Source organism: Platalea leucorodia, assembly GCF_965183815.1.
Source record: "Platalea leucorodia genome assembly, chromosome: 3".
NCBI classification, from domain to species: domain Eukaryota; kingdom Metazoa; phylum Chordata; class Aves; order Pelecaniformes; family Threskiornithidae; genus Platalea; species Platalea leucorodia.
Genome location: NC_138825.1, coordinates 123986694 through 124005798, shown reverse-complemented (window position 1 = coordinate 124005798; position 19105 = coordinate 123986694). Strand labels below are relative to the sequence as shown.

Here is a 19105-nt window from a genome sequence, read left to right as displayed (position 1 = left end):
GGCTGAAAAAAAAGCATACATGCCATCTGTTTTGGAGAAATTCCTGTAATGAATTTGTTCTGCTGCAGGTTGTTGCAAGTGCAAGATCTTGGTAGTATTTAGTCCTCTTGGGTCGTATTCATTTGCCAAAACACAGATATCTAGTGCCATTTAAAATGCCCTTGGAATGGCAGCCTGGCCTCCAGGAAGACACAAGACTTCTGTGGGAACTATAAGACACCTCAGATGGCTCTAGACAGAATTTCTGGACAATAAAAGCAAAATATAGGCCTGGCACCATCATTCCGTTAGGCTTCTCTGTCTTTTATTTGTCTCTCTTGTGCCTGTATATAAGTCTTTGAGGCAGGGATTGTGCTTGGCTGTGTTTGAATGGATATAAGAGAATTGTCACTGGATATGGGGAAGGAAAGCAATTAAGCATATTGCAAAATGTGTGAGATGTAGGTGACTTTTTTCTTATTCTAAATCCAGAGAAGAAAAATACAGAAAAATTGTGAAGTCTCTCTCTGAAGTTCAGAGCAGATGAAATGCTAGGTTTTAATATTTCAAAAAAATACCTTAAACATTAAACAGCTATAAACTTCTCAAAAATACTTCATATGAAATAATCATTTTTAGTAAAAAGTGCTAAATCTTTTAACATAGGGAATGTAGCATTTTCATATTTTTACCATTTCAAAAACCATTTTCAGAATTGCTTAGGAGCCAAGACATTCATTGACAATGACACTTTCCCAGCAAACAACACACCTTTTGAACAAACTGGAATTTAAAAAAGCAAACAAAAAAAAAATCCTTTCTTGATAAATTCCCATTGATTGCACTTCTGATACTTGAGGAACACTCTTGAATACTACAGTGCAGAGTGTAATACTCTCCACAGACCTTTTCAGGAGTTCATTACAACTGTTTTATTAGTTCAGGATTAATGAAAATTCCTCAAAAGTCTTTACATGCTCAGGGTTTTGAGAGAAACAGTTTTGATCTCTGGCATGGTTTCTTTTTTTTTTTAAATTATTAAAACCAAACATTTTGACTGATCTGAACTTCAGTGACAGTTCACAATTTTTTTAAACATTTTTGTCTGGGTTTAGAATAAGAAAACCTAATTTCTGTTCACACCACTTGTTCCCTAAACACATCTCGAAGCAAAGCAGCTGCTCCCATTACACTTCCTACCACATCCATGGAGTCAAACTCGGACCAAGTCTTTGGTCACACTCAGGTACAAAGCAAGGTGAACTGGGAGATTCCAGTTCACACAAGTTCCCTAGAAGCCCTCCAAGCTGTGGCAATGCTTTCACTAAACCTATTTCTGGATTTCAAAGCTGTGATAGATCTTAAGTTGTCATATCTCTCTGGTAAAAGATTTGTGCTTTACTCCTGATCTGTAAACCATGGACCATCTTCCCCAGAAGAAATGTCCATGCTCTTATTTAATCACTTATGTCACCTCGTCTTGGGTAGAACAATTTGATCCTAAAGACAATCCTCATGCTCAATGCATAAAGGAGGTTATTTTTTCCCCCTCTTGTCTTTGCAGCGTCTTTGGCCGTTCTCTGTGGCCTGACGCATTCTTCTGTTGACTGCCGAGAAGACAGAGCCACCTTCATCGAATGCGATGTCCAAGTCATGGTGGGTTCCTATCACCAGAGAGGATCTGCGTCTTACCTGTATGTCTGTGAGGACAGCCCACCTCAGTGGCACTGGAGGGACATCAACTCACCCCAGAGGCGTTTTGCTGGACTCTTTGCCAGGTTAGTGCTACTTCTCTCCAACAGCTGAGTGGGCCCATCCATGAGCAACATCCCCCAGAAGGTATTCCACCTTTTGCAGAAGTGACCCCTGCCAAATGATGGACTGAAGGAGCAAATTTCTAATTCTTAGGTTGATGCCAACAGAGCAATTTAGCCTTGAGACCACTAGAGAGCTCCGCTGGGTTGTGAAATTCATTCCTTGTGTCTATCAAAGCATCTCTAGTCCCCCCTTCTTCCCTCCCATCTTTTTAAGTGTTTGAGAGACATCAGAAAATCCATCTCGTAAACAGCCTGCTTTGTTCCTTCTTAGGTTTTAATATTTATCTTCTGATCCAAAGCAACATCTGGTGGATGCCAATGGGGAAAAAGATTAGGCATTATGAAAAGCAGAAGGTTTTTTTTTTCATCTTTTTTTTCCCCTTCCTCTCTCCAAGCAGTTTTGTGAGTAAAAAGTCACAGAGAAAATTCAGCAGGCTGTGCAATGTTTACTCAGCAAGGGTGCTCAGGCACTTACTCAAGGCTCAGGCTTTGTAAATCCGAGGCCAAGTTGCCCAGGAATATAAATTGGTACTGTTACCTTTAATGGAGCTGTGGGGATTTACTCCTGCAGAGCATTTACTTCTAGGAGTAAGAGGGAGGCCTGAATTAAGGAATAAACAGATGAACAAAACTTTCCAAAAGACACTAAACAAATAGAGAATTAGAATATCACTGCAGTGCATTGCCCATGGTTTGCTGTACATGGTGAACCCATACCTGGCTAGTGCATGAAGCTACAGTCCAGATATTTCAATGGCATTGCAGAGATTTGGTCCTTATTCTCCCCACCAGCTTTTGAGCTCTGATTAATTTGACCTGGGTTTCATAAGGGATGGATGTCTTAAGAATTATGAAATTCTTCTCAGTTTTGAGAAAATCTGTGTTAGGCAAAACAAATTGTTTTCCTGTTGAGGAAGAGGAGGGCAGAATTCTGCCCTAATCTGTTGTTTGTCAGCAAACTGCAGGCCAGACAGCGGATATGTACAGCTGGCCAACTTACATGTCCAAAGTCACATTATGCATTGGTAATGTCCTGTAACATCCTAGGAGATGGAGAAGATGATTTTGTTGGGAGACAAGAGTAGGGCGACTTAGAGGGGGAAAACATAATCTTGAAACTAAACGGATTTCATCAGTTCTATTGCTCCCAGAATGACTTGTTTCAAAACAAGAAACTCCAGGAGCCTTGCCTTGTCTAGCTGAAATTTTCTTTCCTTTTGCTCACATGAGTGTAACCCCAAACCAGGTAACCTACAAACTTGAGAGAAACAGGACAACCCAACATCTGTCTCTTTGGTTTTTTGCTACCTGTTCTCTGGATATCAAAATCACTCTCAGGTCTTTACTGATAAAAATGCATCTGCAATGAGTCTATTCCTATGATTGTTTTTCTTCTTGCTCCTTTTTTGGTTTGGGCTGCCACAATTATGCTGCTGTAGCTTCTGCATCCTGGTCTCAGCAGGGCAAGAGGGAGGTCTGTGCCTGCGCTTATCTTGTGGACGGAAAAGTCATGCAGTCCATTTGCTGACTGCTTCCTTATTGTTTTTCACTGTGTTTTTGTCCAATTTAATTGTGAATGTCCCAGAGACAGGGTTTATTATTCCTTCAGGGAATGCTATCAGGGAGATATTTCTGAATCAAATCAATCAACTTTTTCTTAGCTACTATTTTCCCATTCTTCCAACTTCTTCAACCTCTTTGTTACTGTCATTAACATTTCCCCCTATGGTACTCATGCTTGTCTAGCAGTCAGAAATTAAAACTTGGGCTGCTGAGGAATTTTCCAGAGTACTGACTTTTTTTCTGGTGACTCTATTTCTAAACTGGGTCTTTCTGAAGGGGAGCACAGGCAAAGAAGATTGATTGATTTCAAGTGAGTTTCCTGATCTGAAAAATCTGGGGAGAAGCAGAGGAAGAGAGAGTTTAAAGTCATCCAAATTGCCTATTTTCAGACCTTTTGAAAACATTTTTTCAAATTTCAGTTCAGAAAAATGTTTAGTTCCAAAAATATTAATGGAATTTGTAGCAAAGTGTTAGAAAATTAAAATATTCAAACTAGAAAAGACCTATTTTTTGAATTTGTGAAATAATAACACATTGATTGGTGTAATTAATAATAGTAACTAATAATAACAATAATAAAAAAAAATATGGATTTGAGTTCTGTGCCAATGTTCAAGACTTAAGACATTAGTCTCAGGTTGGGAACAAAACTACTGAAATCATTCCTGGCTTAACTGCACACTAAATCTCTCCTGTTCTTTCTTACTAGTTTTACAGTGGTATGAATAAAGCTTCTCCTAATCTTGTCTGTACTATAGCTTATACTTTATGAATACATAATGGCAAATGCATATTCCTTGGAAGAGGTGCAAGTCTTGCCATTAACAAAACTGGTACCAAGATACATCCCTGAATTCCCTTTAAGAAGTCATCCCTTCTTTTCTTGCATTTCCTTTAAACACTGCAATTTGTTAACAGTTTTCCAGCATCAAGGTTTCAGCACACAGTTACTAGAGGACAGGGAGGAATTAGCTCTTTGCCTACAAGCAAAACTTGTCAACTTTTTGTAAAAAGACATGAACAACCACTCAGAAGTCCTTGTATTGACTTCAGTGCCTGGCAAATTGGGCCCATACCCTGCATCTAGCTATCAACAACCCCCTTCTGCCTTTAAAACAGTTGATTATTTAAAAGACGCAGCTTTTTCTTGTAGCATTAAAAAGAAGTACTATGCAATCTTGAAAGATAGCCCAGTCCATTGAATTATTGTACAGGACAAGAGCAGTTCTCAAAGTGTTACTATCAAAAGCGAGTGTAGTTCCCTACGGCTGGCTTTTGATTATTGATACAGCAGAGGGAAAGGTTCATTTAAATATAGAAATAAAAATTCACCATTAAAAAGGTTCAGCTACTTGCAGAAGGTGGTTTTTTTGTTTGTTTTTGTTGTTGTTGTTGTTGTAGTTTCTAATGTGGCTGCTTCCTTTAACACTTTAACCCTGAAAAAGGGCAACAAAACAAATAGCCCCTAAATGCACTGTCAGAGCGGCTCATTGTTTGTACAGTGAGCTGCTATATCCAGCAAGGTTTGAAAACTTCAGGTTCATCAAATCATCCTGGTCATCACGCTCCTGATGGTTTTCCAGTTGGGTCAATTTTGGTAGAACTTATGCTCCTAACTTTGACACTTTAGAAAATCCTGTTAGATGGGTCTTTCAGGAACCTGAAGACCTCTGAAAATCCTGTGATCCTCTATTTTGTGAACTTTGTTCTTTCTTAGCTATTCAGAAAAGTGGTATAATTTCTGAGCTATGTCAGTGTTGCTATAACTCATCTCCTTTCTGCTCTCATTCCCACAAGTTGCAGGTGCGTACGTGATGGTGGGGTAGGGAGAGGAGGAAGAAGGAGAAATGGCTGGGGAAGGAATGAGAAGTGAATTGGGAAGTTTTCCCCTCATTTTGAGGGATGTTGGGTCCTATAGCTCCCTGTAACAAAATGCTACCAAAGTCAGCAGCTGTCAGCAGCAAGACCAAGGAAAAAAAATGTTTCTTCCCCACCACCTTTTCTATTACTTCTTCCCCTATGCAAGGGGAGGCTTTAGAGCAAATGTCTGTTAGTATAACTGGCACATATATCGAATCTGCTTAGTCTGGGCTGTTAAGTAAGTTTAATTAATTTACTAAGTTAATGTTCCAATGCTAGCAACAAAGCATCATTGCAATCAGCTGGGTAGCAGGAATTGGAACCCCTAAATGAGCTCATTTTTTCACAGTTGGAATTAGGGACCAGTTAGCCAGTTGTGTGGTTTTTCCAATTTCTCCACTTGCCCTAGGGGAGTTGCAAGTTATTCATTCCCTATCGCTAAGTGTGAGTAAGATGGGGAGGGGGGAGACACGAACAAACCCTACTCCATGTAGGAGTCCATCTTTGATCCTAACACTGCTGATTCCCTAGCTGTTGTCTGCACTTATCTTCCTGCCTTGGTCCTAGAATGGCATTTGCTACTATTTGTAATAGTTTGGGGAAGCAGAAAGGCATCACTGAGAGATTTTTACTGCATGTATTTTCATCCTGAGTGTGTGCAGATAAAGGGGGGAAAAACAAATAAACAATAAAAGAATGGAAACAAAATTACAGAAATTTGCAAAGTTTGACAAATGGTGGCCAGGAGTTGCCACAAGCTAATGGCTTGCAATGATTAATAAGAGTAAAAATAATTGCATTTCATTAAGATTGATGACACCCCATTTAACCTCCCTTCTCGTTTCAGCCCTAAAGTGGAAAGAGATGAAGTTCTCATCTATAATAGCTCCTGTAACATTACCATGGAAACTGAGGCAGAGATGGAGTGTGAGGGAGCTAATCAGCCAATTACCGCCAAGATTACTGAGATATGGAAAAACTGGGGCCAGAACACTCAGGTATAATCAAATCTTTTTTACAGACTGATTCAAACAGCTTAAAATTAAATTTGTAATATTGTGTACATTTAAAGGGGGTAAAAAAAAAAAAAACAATTTAGGCTGAGCAGCAGCAATATATAATATTAAATGCTTTCCAACTTTGAATAGCAGTTCTAATGCAGTGCAGCTGAATTAATGGTTAACTATGGTTAATCATGTATTTTATGAGACATAAATGAGCTTTACCTTATTTTCTGGGCAATGTATATCTTTTTTAACACTCTCCTTTTTTTTTATATAAATTCAAAGTCTGTTCTAAAAATGTTATTTTCTGTTACTTGGGCAGAAATCTTAGTCATGAGATACAGAGTTTCAGCTCTCTGGCAGAGACTTAGCGTTCAGCATTTGTGCAGCTCTGGTTATATTTGGTTTTTGCTCCTCTTCAGTATTTGAAGTAAAATAAAATAGTCTTCCCAGTGCTCTGTGTGGGTATAGCAAGAGGAGAGACAACTGCAAAGCATTCATTACAAACAACTGTGACTCTGAACTAACATCACTGTAAGGCTCTAGATCTAAAAATGTTCATTGCAAACCTAAAATGTCCTTTCAGATTCCTCAGGGTGTTGCAGAGGTTTTGGGGATGTTGAGCTGAAGTACTGGGTTGTGCCACCTGTGAGAAGGAATTCAGAGGGGCTGGATATTTGGTGAACATCAAATATCATTTTGTCACCATCCTTTCCTAACTGAGCAGCTCCTGAGAAGTGGTGGAGATCTGCCACATACAGGACAGTGCAGGTGGGAAGAGTTACACACTTGACTTATCAGAACAAAGGCTCGTTTTTATTTAAATCGAATTATCATGCAGTCTTCTTAGTATGATTGAGACCTAGGAAACTGAAGTTTGTTTGCTCGGGATATTAATATTATTGGCATTAAAGCTACCATGGTAATTTTTAACTCTGCTGTCAGCAATGAAATTTCCACCACCCCAGAAGTAGCTGCAGTGTCCTGGCAGAGCACTTTTGGTGTGTTTCTAGCATCAGATTCTAGATCTTTTACTAAGCTAAGAGTCTTTGAATATTTGCCCTGCAAATGTACTTTATATGTATGTTACTATTGCAGCTGAGTACCCTAAAATACAATTGCTTTCCTTCATTCTGTTGGTTTAAGTCTGTCCTCGGTCTGTAAAGGAATGTCACATGTAGCCTTTTACCTCTCAGTGTTCGTTTGCTAGTCAGCCTTGCTCGTTATGCTACCAGAAACATGCCCAGCTAAGGAGAAAACCAAGCCAAAAAAAAAAAAATTGCTAGTTGGTGACTGCAGGAGGCCAGCAAAGGGAAGTGCTCAGGCAAGTATCAAATCAAATGGTAACTACTGCTTTTATTCATATTTTCCTTCCCAAATGCAATAAGGGCATCTCTACAGCCCTACAGCCTGGGCTGCAGCATAGAGGAGCTATTACCTACTGTTGGCTGTGATCTGAACAGCTCAGCTGTGTCATGGGTCCTGTAGTCTCAGTAATGAAACGAGGACAGGTTGTCTTTTGACTCAGGTGGGAGCAAGAATAGGAAGAAGTAGTGAGGTTTGTCCCCGCTACGGTTTTTCTGCTCAGAGTAGGGAAAATCGAGGAAGTCCTAAGTGTCCTGAGTGAACAAATTCATTCAGGGAGACCAGGACGAAACCAGCAGTGCTTTTAGATCTGGGATTTGCTGCTGTTTAATGAACCCAGCAGGCATTTGGAATCGTTTTATCCCTCTTCCCAAAACTGGCCTGGGTGAGCAGAGGTGGATGGGTGGGGAGTTCAGATAAATGGTTTCAATTTTGGTCCCATTCTAGCTGACAGCATCCCGTGAAGATTTACGACCTGGTGCAGCATATGCATGCTTCACTGTAGAGGTTTAAATCATGTCATGTGAACTGGCCTTACCTTTCCAGTGGAAATAATGGTCCCCAGGTTCAGCACCAAGCAGTGAAATGCATTAATAGCACCACGTGCCTTAGGATAATGGTGCTATTAGCAGGCAGCACAACTCTATGTACAAGTAATGGGACTGTGTCTCTTTATAATAACATCTGGCACTTCTATTGCACTCTCATCCAAGGATCTCAAAGCACTTCATAAAAAATGGGCCAGATCTGTAGCTGTTCTCAGCACAGCTACACTGCTCAGTGTTTTGTTTTCTGCTTACTCTTCTGCCAGCTGAATGATGCCCGGGCAGGCTGATAACTCAGCAGTGTCTTAGCACAGCTGGGCTTTGTGGGAGGGTTGGTGCTGAGATGAGTAGATGATGATGGAGCGGGATTAGTTCCAGGATGGAAGTAAAAGGAGGCATTGCAGAAAGGCTGACAGAGGCTTGTATTATCAAGAGTGTGGAATGAATGGGCATTGGTAAGAAGAGAGAACAACCTTGGTTCAGAGTAGTAAATTAAAAAAGTGTAAAAGGTTGGATCTGGGAACTTGAGTCTAAGGGATACAAGCTTTAGGGTGAAATAATTTTTTCTTCAGTCTTTATAAGACGCCTAATAGGACCTATCCATAATTCTCAAAATGATAAGGAAGAATTAAAGTGATTAGCTGGAATTTGGTAGGTTGGAAACAAGGCGAATGTGGACTGTGAATGTGACAAGATTTTGCAGCAATCTCCTGGTGGGACAATGCCGGGCAGAACGCTCCAGAGATGCCTTGGAAGGAGCGTGGTGGGTGCATGATAGAGACCAGGTGACATGATATCCCCAGTAGCAGGGAACTGAACTCCAGTGAGATGGTGATCTCTTCCAGGTCTGGGTTTCTGTGATGCTTTTAGCAACCTTGTTATCAGTACCTCACAGACACGACCTGGCAACACTGAAGAGAAATCCATGCATAAGGATCCTAGCGTACAGCAAGTGGCAGAGGCATGTCCATCAGCTTGATCTGCCTTCTTTGACCAGCAGGAGCCTTCCACTGGAAATAGTCCATTTTTCTCTTGCCTGACTCTACAGAACAGTATCCAGACAGTGAATTCACCCTGGATCTGTGTGTCAGCTTTAGTAAAAATTGCATTAAATGGCTATTGTAACTCATCCAGGAATCAGACCTTAGCTATGCTTGTTGGGTTTTAAATAACAACATATTGCCAGACTCATTCCTCCATTTTTCTGGTCACATCCAAAGTATATTATGTGCATTCCCATGGTGTTCCCCCACCGTCTGTTTGAATTGCAAGTGCATACGTACGCCAAGGACACCAAAATGATCTGAAGAGATTAGCAAACACCAGAAATGTTCTTTCTCAGTGAGTTAATGAGGTGGTTGTCCTTTGAATTTCTTTTATTGTCTTAGATATACAGAAACTCCAAGTACTAGAGGATCAATGTACCTAGATACAAACTCTTCATAGGTGCATTTTTTCCCATTTCTTTAATTCCCTTTTTCCCCTGATAAATACATATATAGATCTATTTTAATGAAAATTAAGAGCTTTACTCTAGATACCTTAATTTTTGGATGATCTGCATGAGGCAGCTAAGATTAATTCTGCAGGGAAGAGAGCTCTTCCACCTCTGATTTCAACATAACTGCTTGAAAATTGGGCTGTAGCTATCATTGAAAATTAGAAGGTTATTTTTTGAAAATGCTGGCAGTCCTATTCGTGTTGCTCATGCTGCTCCCTTGAGTCAGTCGAATTTATGATCCAGGTTGAACCCCTTTGAAAACTTTTGGGCATGACCCTCAGTCAGGGAAAACAGCTGTATTTTCTGAGAGGTGATGGAATATCCATCGCTTAAGTTTTGTCCTTTCAAATCTGTTCTCCGATATGTTGCTTGAATGGTTACAGTCTGAGCTGGGCTCAGATCTGAATCTGGAGGACCCCCAAAATTTCTGGGAGTTTCAAGTTGCTGGCTGGAGATCTGTGAGTTGCATGGCAGACTTAATGAAATTTGAGTTCACCAACTTGGCCTTTTCCTGGGGTCTGCTCTGTGCCCCACCATCCCCAAGGGAATAGCTTTTACAGATTTCTTTAGAAACTGATTTAAGCCCTTGCCACACTTTGTGTTTGAAGTGTTTGCCCCTGTATGTCTTAATTAGGTCATGCAAAGTAAGCAGCAAGCCTCTGCCCCACTGTTGCATTCGGCATCATTAGTGTTTGTAACTTGCTCCATTATTATCCAAGGAAGAGTTGCAGAATTATTTTTATATCAGTATATAATGCAATTTAGCCTCCTGAAAGGAGAGGGGAAAAAAAAAAAAAAGGAAAAAAAATCCAGCACTGATTGTATATCCCACAGGACTTAATTAGTTCACAGTTTCACGATACACCGGATAATGGGAAGATATGAATTAAATAATAAAAGGGAAAAGAAAAGTTCTAATGCTCACTCAGTACCTGTCCACTTCCACCTTGGCTGCATAATGAGATGTCAGCTACCGTGACACTGATGAGACATGCAAAACACACTGCTAACACACGTAAAGTATGCTCATGGGAAGGTTTGACCAGGCTTGGATGTCTCCAAACACATTAAGCTTAGTGAGCCTTCAGATTATTATTCCAGATCACTGGACCAGACCTAATCATCATGCAAGCATGCTGTTTGAGCCGTGTTTCCCTGCTCCAACTCCCCTCCCTCCTCCGGCCCAGACGGGTGATATAATGTTCATCAGAGGGCAGATGCCACGTATATTAAGTCAGTCGTAGGGAAGCTGAACTGGTATACTAGTGAATTCTCCCCAACCCAGCCCTCGAGGGGTCTCTATTAAGAAATAGAAGGCTAATAAAAAATAACTTGCTAGATAAAAATGCCATCCTGGATTATGACTCTGCCTGGGTATGCTGTGCTGCCTTTAGTTTGTTTTTAAATAGGGCATTAAGGGAAGGTCTTGAGATTTAAGAAGTAGCTTAGAGTATTGAGGATCTGTGAATTCTTAGCTTGGTGATTGATACCAGGATAACTGCTTTGTTCACTTCTCAGAGAAAAAAAAAAAAAAAAAAAAAAAAATGAAAGGAAAAAACCCCACAAAGGCTGTGTCTGAGATATGCACAGTCACCTAAGAGACCCTTGCTGTTCAACTTCCACTTAATGTAATCAGGACTAGCTCTCCAAATCCTTTGGAATCCTCTGCAGATCTTAGAATCACTCCTTTCCTTCTTTTTCACCCTTATTTTCCCCATTTACTGTCTCTCTGGATGCCACAGTATTTGGAGGTGAGGAAGGAGATGAGATAATTTTGCCTGTTGGAGATATTTGATGCTTTATATAGGTGGCAAATCCTAGGCAGCTTTCTGATGAGCATAAAAGGCTCTCTGGAAGCACGCAGCACTCTGGACATAAAGGGCTGTTATTTAATTTTTTCACAGTAAGAGTGATATCGAATCTTTCGACCATGTTGCCCGTCTGTAAGGATTACAAATGATGGGAGGCGACTCTCCCTTGCAGGGCCAGCAGGCTCTTTCTGCTCTGCATGGCAGATGTGCGATGGTCTTTTACTCTTGTTTTAGTGCCATCCTCACGTTGCGTGGATGTTTGATGGGTGCATTTTTGAGGGTGAAGTGCTCATAGTTGGTTGCCCCTGCTTGTAGACATGTGCAGGCTTCCGGTTTATGGTCAGGTATTTTAATAAGTATCTTCTGTTTAAGAAAAAATTAAGAAAAAAAATCCAGTAATTTCAGTAAAGCACCATTTCCTAAGGCTGAAGGTGTGGGGTATTGTCTTTCAAGCATTTTTTCCTTTGCCTTCTGAGATTGGTACAGTCCTGGCATACTCTCATTCCTACATTCTGTCTCTTTGCTGTCCTTTGGCTGTCCACTTCCACCTGCCCTCCTTCTCCTGTACTGTCCTTTTTTTCCTGGAGCAGCAAAAGGGGCCACAAAGGGCAAACGATCCTCTGTCTGCCTTCTCCAGTGCTTCCCTTTCCTGTAATGCCCGTGAGGAAAACCGCTACACCAATTTGAGCCTGGTTAAGCAGGGTATGGATGAAATGTGCTGCCTGCAATGATGGACGCATCCTGGTCTGAGCGGGAGCCCGTGAATGAGCCCTGGCACTGTGTTCTAGTAGAGATGGGGCCATCAGGTTTGTGCTTCCTCCCCCTTGGTGCAAGGGGAGCAGTGTCACCTGCCCTGCGTCACCGTATTATGGAGATGGATGCTAAAGGGTGCTTCAGAGCAGCGTTTCCTCCTCACCCTCCTTACCTTGGTGCAGAAAAGCTTACAGGGGAAACGACAGGGCAGACTCCAGTCTGATGTGTGGCTTGTTAGTAGGGGTTAATAGAACAGCTCCTCTCTTCTCAACTCGAGGGAGAATTATAATAAAACATGATATTTCATTCCTGTGTATCCCTTTAGACACTGTAAAACCCCAGATCCCTTTATTTGGCCCTAGTGATCACATCTCGCAGAGGGCAGGGGACAGTTTGCTTTGATGACAGCTTATTAGGGAGTATCCTGATAACACCTGACATTATGGTGTCTTGGGCTTTGAGTAGGGCTCCTGGGTGCTTTGGCAGTGCAAATAGCCAAAAATAACCATGTCACACAGGACGGGATGTCAGGAGTAGGACTAGATTAAACGCTTCTAAAATATCATGTGTGTATTTTTCATAAATATGCACTTTTAACAGCCCAGCAAGCCCACCCTTACATCTCCACGTTCCCTATTTCTTAACCTGCTAGCTTGGTCACAGTGTTATTTTCAGAAATGGGTGGGGAACACAATGAAAACAACCAAGATTTGCAAGCCTCACAGAAAGGAAGTGGAGGAGTCCATTATAATCTACTAAAAATAAAAGCACAAGCCAGTTTTGAGGTGCAGATGCTGTCAGAGCAGAGAGAGGTACCATCTGCAAGGTTGTTAAGATGTAGAGAACCAAGATGGCCTCCACAGTAACCACAGGCAATGTGAAGAGATAAATGGTTGACCCGAGCCCGTGTCAGGCTAGGATTGATGCCACTATCAGCCCTAGTGCCTTTGCAATGATTTTTTAAAAAATCTCTGATAGAGTGTGTTATCTAGTTACTGGCATGAGGGCAATGGCCTGGAGGCAGCGAGGAGGAGGGGGGAGGAAGAAGGAGAGGAGGAGAGAGAGAAAGAAAAAAAGGTCATTCCAGGAGGACAATCTCTGTTGGACTAAATGAGAAAATAAGGGCCTTGCTCTGAAAGGGGACATAAATAAATAAATAATAATAAAAAAAAGTAGCTGCTAGGTGTGTGAGAAAAGGATAAGCAAAATTGCTTCTCTTTCTTTCTGTTTTTCTTTTTTTTTTCCTTTTTTTTTTTTTTTTAATGGGATCGGCCTTGGGCTGCAATGGGAAATTTAGGAGATGTGCTGTGGTGTGTTTTTTTTCCTTTTACTTTAACTTTTTGCTTCCTGATTTGAGGTTTAACTCTTTCATCTCCTGCTCTCGGATCAAAAATCAAGGGCTGAACTGTAGTTTGGTTTTTTTTCCCCCCATTTTGAACAGCCTCTTGTTTTTTTCAATCCTACCATCTTTCCAGTGTCTCTGAGGAGACAGCTTCCTAAATTCTATGTGCCTTTTCAGGGAGCTTTCCTTTTTCCCATCACTCAAATTGCTGCACTGGAAGCCCATTGGAAGTTACCCCCAGGATGGGATGCCAGTCCCCTGTAACCACAGCAGATCAAAGTCCTTCCACTCACATTTGAAGACACCCGTGTGAAATCAGAACTGAGCGTGGCTCAGCTTAACAAGAACCGTTTTCCTTCTCCCCCCTACGTCTATTCCTGCTCCCCACCCTTAAGAGAAACATAGATTCAGAGTGAAAAGTGTCGTTTCAGAGGCACTCCTCTGGGGAACGGAAAGAAAATCTTTCCCTTCCCGCACAAAGGGAAGGCTCGAATTAAGGTCAGGAGGGTGCGGGGAAGCCTTCCTGGGGGACAGCAGGCACGTTTCTCTCTGCTTGCTCCTAGGCTCTTGCACAGAGTCTTGCTGCCACTTTCCTGTTTAATTACGACAGAGAGTCTAATTGACTCCTTCAGTGTTTAGGCAGTTTTGGATGGGGAAAAATTGTCTGCGGTTGAAAGCGTGGCTCTGGTTCTCTGTCTGTGGGACTCGCTTTTGATTTGGGGGAAGGGGCTGGGGGTGTTTGATGCCTGGGTCCATGCTGGGGTGCACAGCATTGGGCTCTGAGTGAAGTCAAAGGGAAGCCTTCTCCATCTTCCCAGCTTTAATTCAATTGGAAAAGGTCTGAACTCCTTGGAGACACACATAGCCCAGACTTCGTGTTCTTCTGCATTGGAGCATGGCTTAATGTATGTTGAGGGTCTTGCCCCTCCTTAGGTGTGATGTGGGCTGGAGATGTTTTCAGACACTTGCATGACTAACATAGGACTCTGCATCACCACCTGACTTTGTGTCCTCTCCTGAATCTCAAACAGAGCAATAGTGTGGACTTGATGCTCCACACAGGAGTTTTCTGTGTAGCAGAGGCACTGGCTGACCTACAACCATTTCTCAAATGTTTCTGGGGCTTGGTTCAGCACCAAATAAGGGCCAAACAGGTGGTCACCTGTTCTGAAAGCTGGAAGATTTTAGTAGCATTGACATGGCCAGAGTGGGACTACTGGAGGGGCCCTGGACGTGGCTGGATCAAGGATGGAAATGCTGTCTCTATGTTGTTCAAGCAACACCAAAAGCCTGCAGCCAAGAGTGCGAACTGGGTTTCACCATGGCATTGGAGACAGCCCCTGATCTGAAGCAAGAAAATGCCAGATCTGGGGGTTGGAGTGTGTTTCCCTTTAGACTTGAGCAATAATCAGAGTTTTTATTTTATTTTATTTTATGTTTGTTATGTTATGTTATTTTTTTTATTTATTTTATTTTATTTTAATGTTTTTTTGGGTTTCATTTTAGGGACCTAAATCCACACTTAGGTCCTGATTGACACGTGAATGCCCAGTTCCTAACAGATTTTAAACCTTCCCCTTGATGACCCTGTTCCCTCATCCACATCAAAATTGAATGGATTTAATTTTGCAAAATGCTGAGTCTACATATGAGTGTTGGCATGTGCCAGGTACTGTGGTGGCTCCATGTTCCTGCAAGTCACTCCTAATTACTGGTGGTTTATTCACAGACATTTATGCAGGAGAAAAACTTGCTGCATGCATACAAAGACACTGAGTTCTCAGGGACGTTATTCGTTTGGATAAGCACTGGCAGGATATGGGCCAATAATTCAGGTGGGCTGGTTATCATTAGCCACGGGTTGCAGAGGAGCAGGATCTCTTTCTTTTTCTGTCTCTACAATGTTTCTGCTAGGTTGTAAACTTATACCTGAACCCAGTGTAATGTCTCTGTCATTTATGGCATTGATGTAAGGTGGGTACTGGATTAACACCGCTTCTATAAGGAGGTAGCTCGAAAGAGCTGAGTTTGCTGTCCAGCCTGGCCTCGAGCCATGAGTGCAAGATCAGACTTCCCATCCAATCCACAAGAAGCAAGAAGAAGCCTTGGACAGAGTGTATGTGTGGGGCATGCAGCTGGGTTTTGCTTCATTTAAAAAAAAAAAAAAAGTGGGTAAATTCTGAGGATAACAAAAACCTGAAAAGTTTGATCTTGTATTAAGCTACTGGTAGTGATGGAAAGGTAATTGTCTTGTATCATGATTTCTTCTGTGTACAGACTTTAGAGTAAGGAGTTAGAGTAAGGATGAGTAGTATTTGTTGTGTTGGTTTTTTTGAAGTTTGTTTTTTTTCTGATTTTGTTATTGTTGGTGCTCTCACAAGGTTTTTCATAAACAGTGTGAACAAGGTGTACCGTTAGAGGATAAATAAATTGCTGTAAAATTTCAGTTCAGATAGTGTTTATTAAAAAAAAAAAAAAATTCTGCAGCAGGAGGAAAAAACAACATGTTCAATCACTGTGCCACAGTTAATCTACTAGAGCCTTCCTTCTGTCTCTAAGGAAAGGGTTAATTTTATGTGATTGCCAGTAAAAGCAAGCTGTTTTCATGATGAGTCTGTAATAGCTGGGTGATAGACTGACTTAACAACTGCTTGCTAAATGCTGGGTACCTTTCCCTGATTGGCAGCTCTGTCAGTGGAAGCCCCTCATTTCCAATTTGTCCTTGTGAATAGCTACAGAGCAAAGGACTTCATTAAGGGATTGTAAGGCTACCTCGTAAAAACTAGCAAATAATTATGACAGCGATGGGAAGGAGCGGAGGGGACCGAGCGCTCTGTGGTCCCCATGAAGAAAAGCAGACATCCCAGGGCAGGGAAGCATCAGGTGAAGTGGACGTTTTAAACACTTTCCTGTGAACGCTGCATCTTCTCAATAAAGCAGCAGTTTAGCCTGTCTATGGCTTTAACAAAATATTCCCACTTGACTTCATGGGTGGTGCAGGGCTGGGAGCTGTTAGCTCATATTCAGTTAAATTTCAAATGTCAGAGCTCATTAGTGGTGATTTTAGCCAAAGACAGTTTGCAAGGAGCTCTGTAAATTTGACTTCCTCAAATAAAATTGAGGAAAGAGATTGCCGTTTTGCTTATTGATTTATTTTCCTGCTTTCACACATCTTCTTTGGGTCTGTGATTCTGATCAAGGGTCAGGCTCAGCTTCACCCACTTAGGAATTATGGTTCTCCCTCTTTCACACACACGCTCTCTTGCTCTTTCACTCTCTAATTCTCATTTATTTGCCTTTCCTTTTTTCCTCCTGAGTTAACCTGTGTTTGGTGAGTGAAGATGCAGTTTTTGCTTTCAGCGTTCAGGAGAGCTTTTCCCTGAGCTCACCAGCAAGCCCACGTGGGCATGCGCAGCAAGGCAGCATGGCTTTAGGTGTTCAGACTGAACTCAGCAAAGCTGGGTAGAGAAGTATGGAACAAGTCTGTATTAATTGTAAAGATGACTCAGCCAAGGTCTGTCTGTCTATGTTTTCCTGTTCCTGGGACTTAGAATCATGGAATCATAGGATCATAGAATACCAGGTTGGAAGGGACCTCAAGGATCATCTGGTCCAACCTTTCTAGGCAAGAGCACAGTCTAGACGAGGTGGCCCAGCACCATGTCCAGCTGAGTCTTAAATGTGTTCAGCGTAGCGGAGTCAACCACTTCCCTGGGGAGATTATTCCAATGATGGACTGTTCCCATTGTGAAAAATTTACCTCTCGTGTCCAATTAGAATCTCCCTGGGAGTAACTTGTGCCTGTTACCTCTTGTCCTCACCATGGGACTCCTTGTAAAAAGGGAGTCTCCATCTTCTTTGTAGCTCCCCTTTAAGTACTGGTACATGGTGATGAGATCACCTCTAAGCCTCCTTTTCTCAAGGCTGAACAAGCCCACTTCTCTCAGCCTATCCTCATACGGCAGGCTGCCCAGACCCTTGATCAACTTGGTGGCCCCTCTCTGGACACCCTCCAGCCTGTCCACATCTTTTTTGTATAATGCGGACCAGAACTGTACACAGAATTCCAGGTGTGGCCTGACAAGCGCCGAGTAGAGTGGGATAATGACTTCTTTATCTCTGCTGGTGATGCCCTTTTTGATGCAACCCAGCGTCCTATTGGCCGCCTTGGCCACAGCAGCACACTGCTCACTCATATTGAGCTTCCTGTCCACCAGGATCCCCGGGTCCCTTTCCACAGAGCTGCCCTCCAGCCAAGTGGATCCCAGTCTGTGCTGCAAATCCCAGTCTGTGCTGTGTGACTTAGCTCCTTGTTTTCTTGAACTGCTCTGTGCCAAATGAATTGATGCAGGAGTCGCTGGGCAGTAGGTGTTGTTCTGCAGCCCCTTTTTGGGAGCCCTACTGGGGTCAGCACAGGAGTGAGTCACGGGATGGAGCCACTGGAGGTAAAAACGTGGCTTCAAAGCTGAGATGGCCCAGGCAAAGCTGCAGAAATTGAGATTTCCCGTGCAGGAAGCACTGCAGTCGCTGGTCACTGGCATGGTCCTAAACAAGTGTTCATTTTCAGCGCTGAGAGAGGCGGTTGCTGGATTGCTAGGTACCTGAGGAATGCAAAGGCAGATACCATAGGGTAACAATTTTGGATAAGTTTCTCCAGCTGGTGATAGCTAGTAGTGGATAGGTCTTTTTGGGTTTGGACTGAGGCACTTGCATCTCCTGTATGTACATCCTCATTTAGGTATGCACCCTTGTACGGTGCCCATCTCTCCCTGAAATCAAATCTGTCTTTTCAAAATGCTACTAGGTACCCATCTGCATCCTTAAGCACTTGAATGTATTCAGATACTGGGGTAAGGATGTGCCAGCAAGGGTCCTTGGGAAAGACACTTTGGATTTTATGTCCTGCCAAACGATTAACAGGCAGACAAATGTGTGTGTGGGAGGGCAGATAGTGAAAGTCATGGAGTGTACATTATTTCAAGGGATCTGCATTCCCAACAAAGATGAGCTGTTACAGCCCTGCAAGACAGAGGGATGGCTTTATAGCTCAAACAGCAGCAGTTTGTGCTTTCAATTCAAAGGCCTCTCAGTTCAGAGGGCAGCGTGTTGGTTAAGAGGTTCTCTCTCACGCTAGCCTCTCATCTTGTTGTCTGTTTAAAATGAAGTTTGGGCTAAAATCTCTTGAAATTACAAGAATGCTTACTGTCCCATAACATGTGTGATGCTGCTCTTCAGCAGACGCGTAGTTGTTCATGGCATAGTGGTTCAATACAAAGTGCACTAAATTAACTTCAGCTGCCTTCTGGCTTTTGTTGGTGTGCTGTCTGCACCCCTGCTGAAATTGCCTATCATGTGCCACTGTGAGCTCAAACTACTGAAAAAAACCATAAAATTAAATAGATGGAAGCACTGTTCCTTTGAGAATCAGTTCTAATTTTAATGTAAAATAAATGTATTAAAGTGTACATATCTGCTGTAGACATGTCCTCATTTGGAAGGCATCTTGCGTCAGGAATGTTCTCCCATGTTTGTGCAGCTCCTTGCACAGTAGGATCCGAGAGTTTA

The 19105-nt window shown here is 42.2% G+C and overlaps 1 protein-coding gene across 1 annotated transcript in view; it reads left to right on the top strand.

Moving 5' to 3' along the window:
* The window catches only part of PKHD1 (PKHD1 ciliary IPT domain containing fibrocystin/polyductin), a gene marked incomplete at both ends in the record, with an annotated part of 265493 nt that overhangs the window by 54766 nt on the left and 191622 nt on the right, over nucleotides 1-19105 (top strand). The window contains 2 exons of the mRNA XM_082305891.1: nucleotides 1544-1757; nucleotides 6067-6217. Of these exons, the coding sequence (XP_082162017.1) occupies nucleotides 1544-1757; nucleotides 6067-6217 (365 nt within the window). The remainder of the gene's footprint in view (nucleotides 1-1543; nucleotides 1758-6066; nucleotides 6218-19105) is intronic.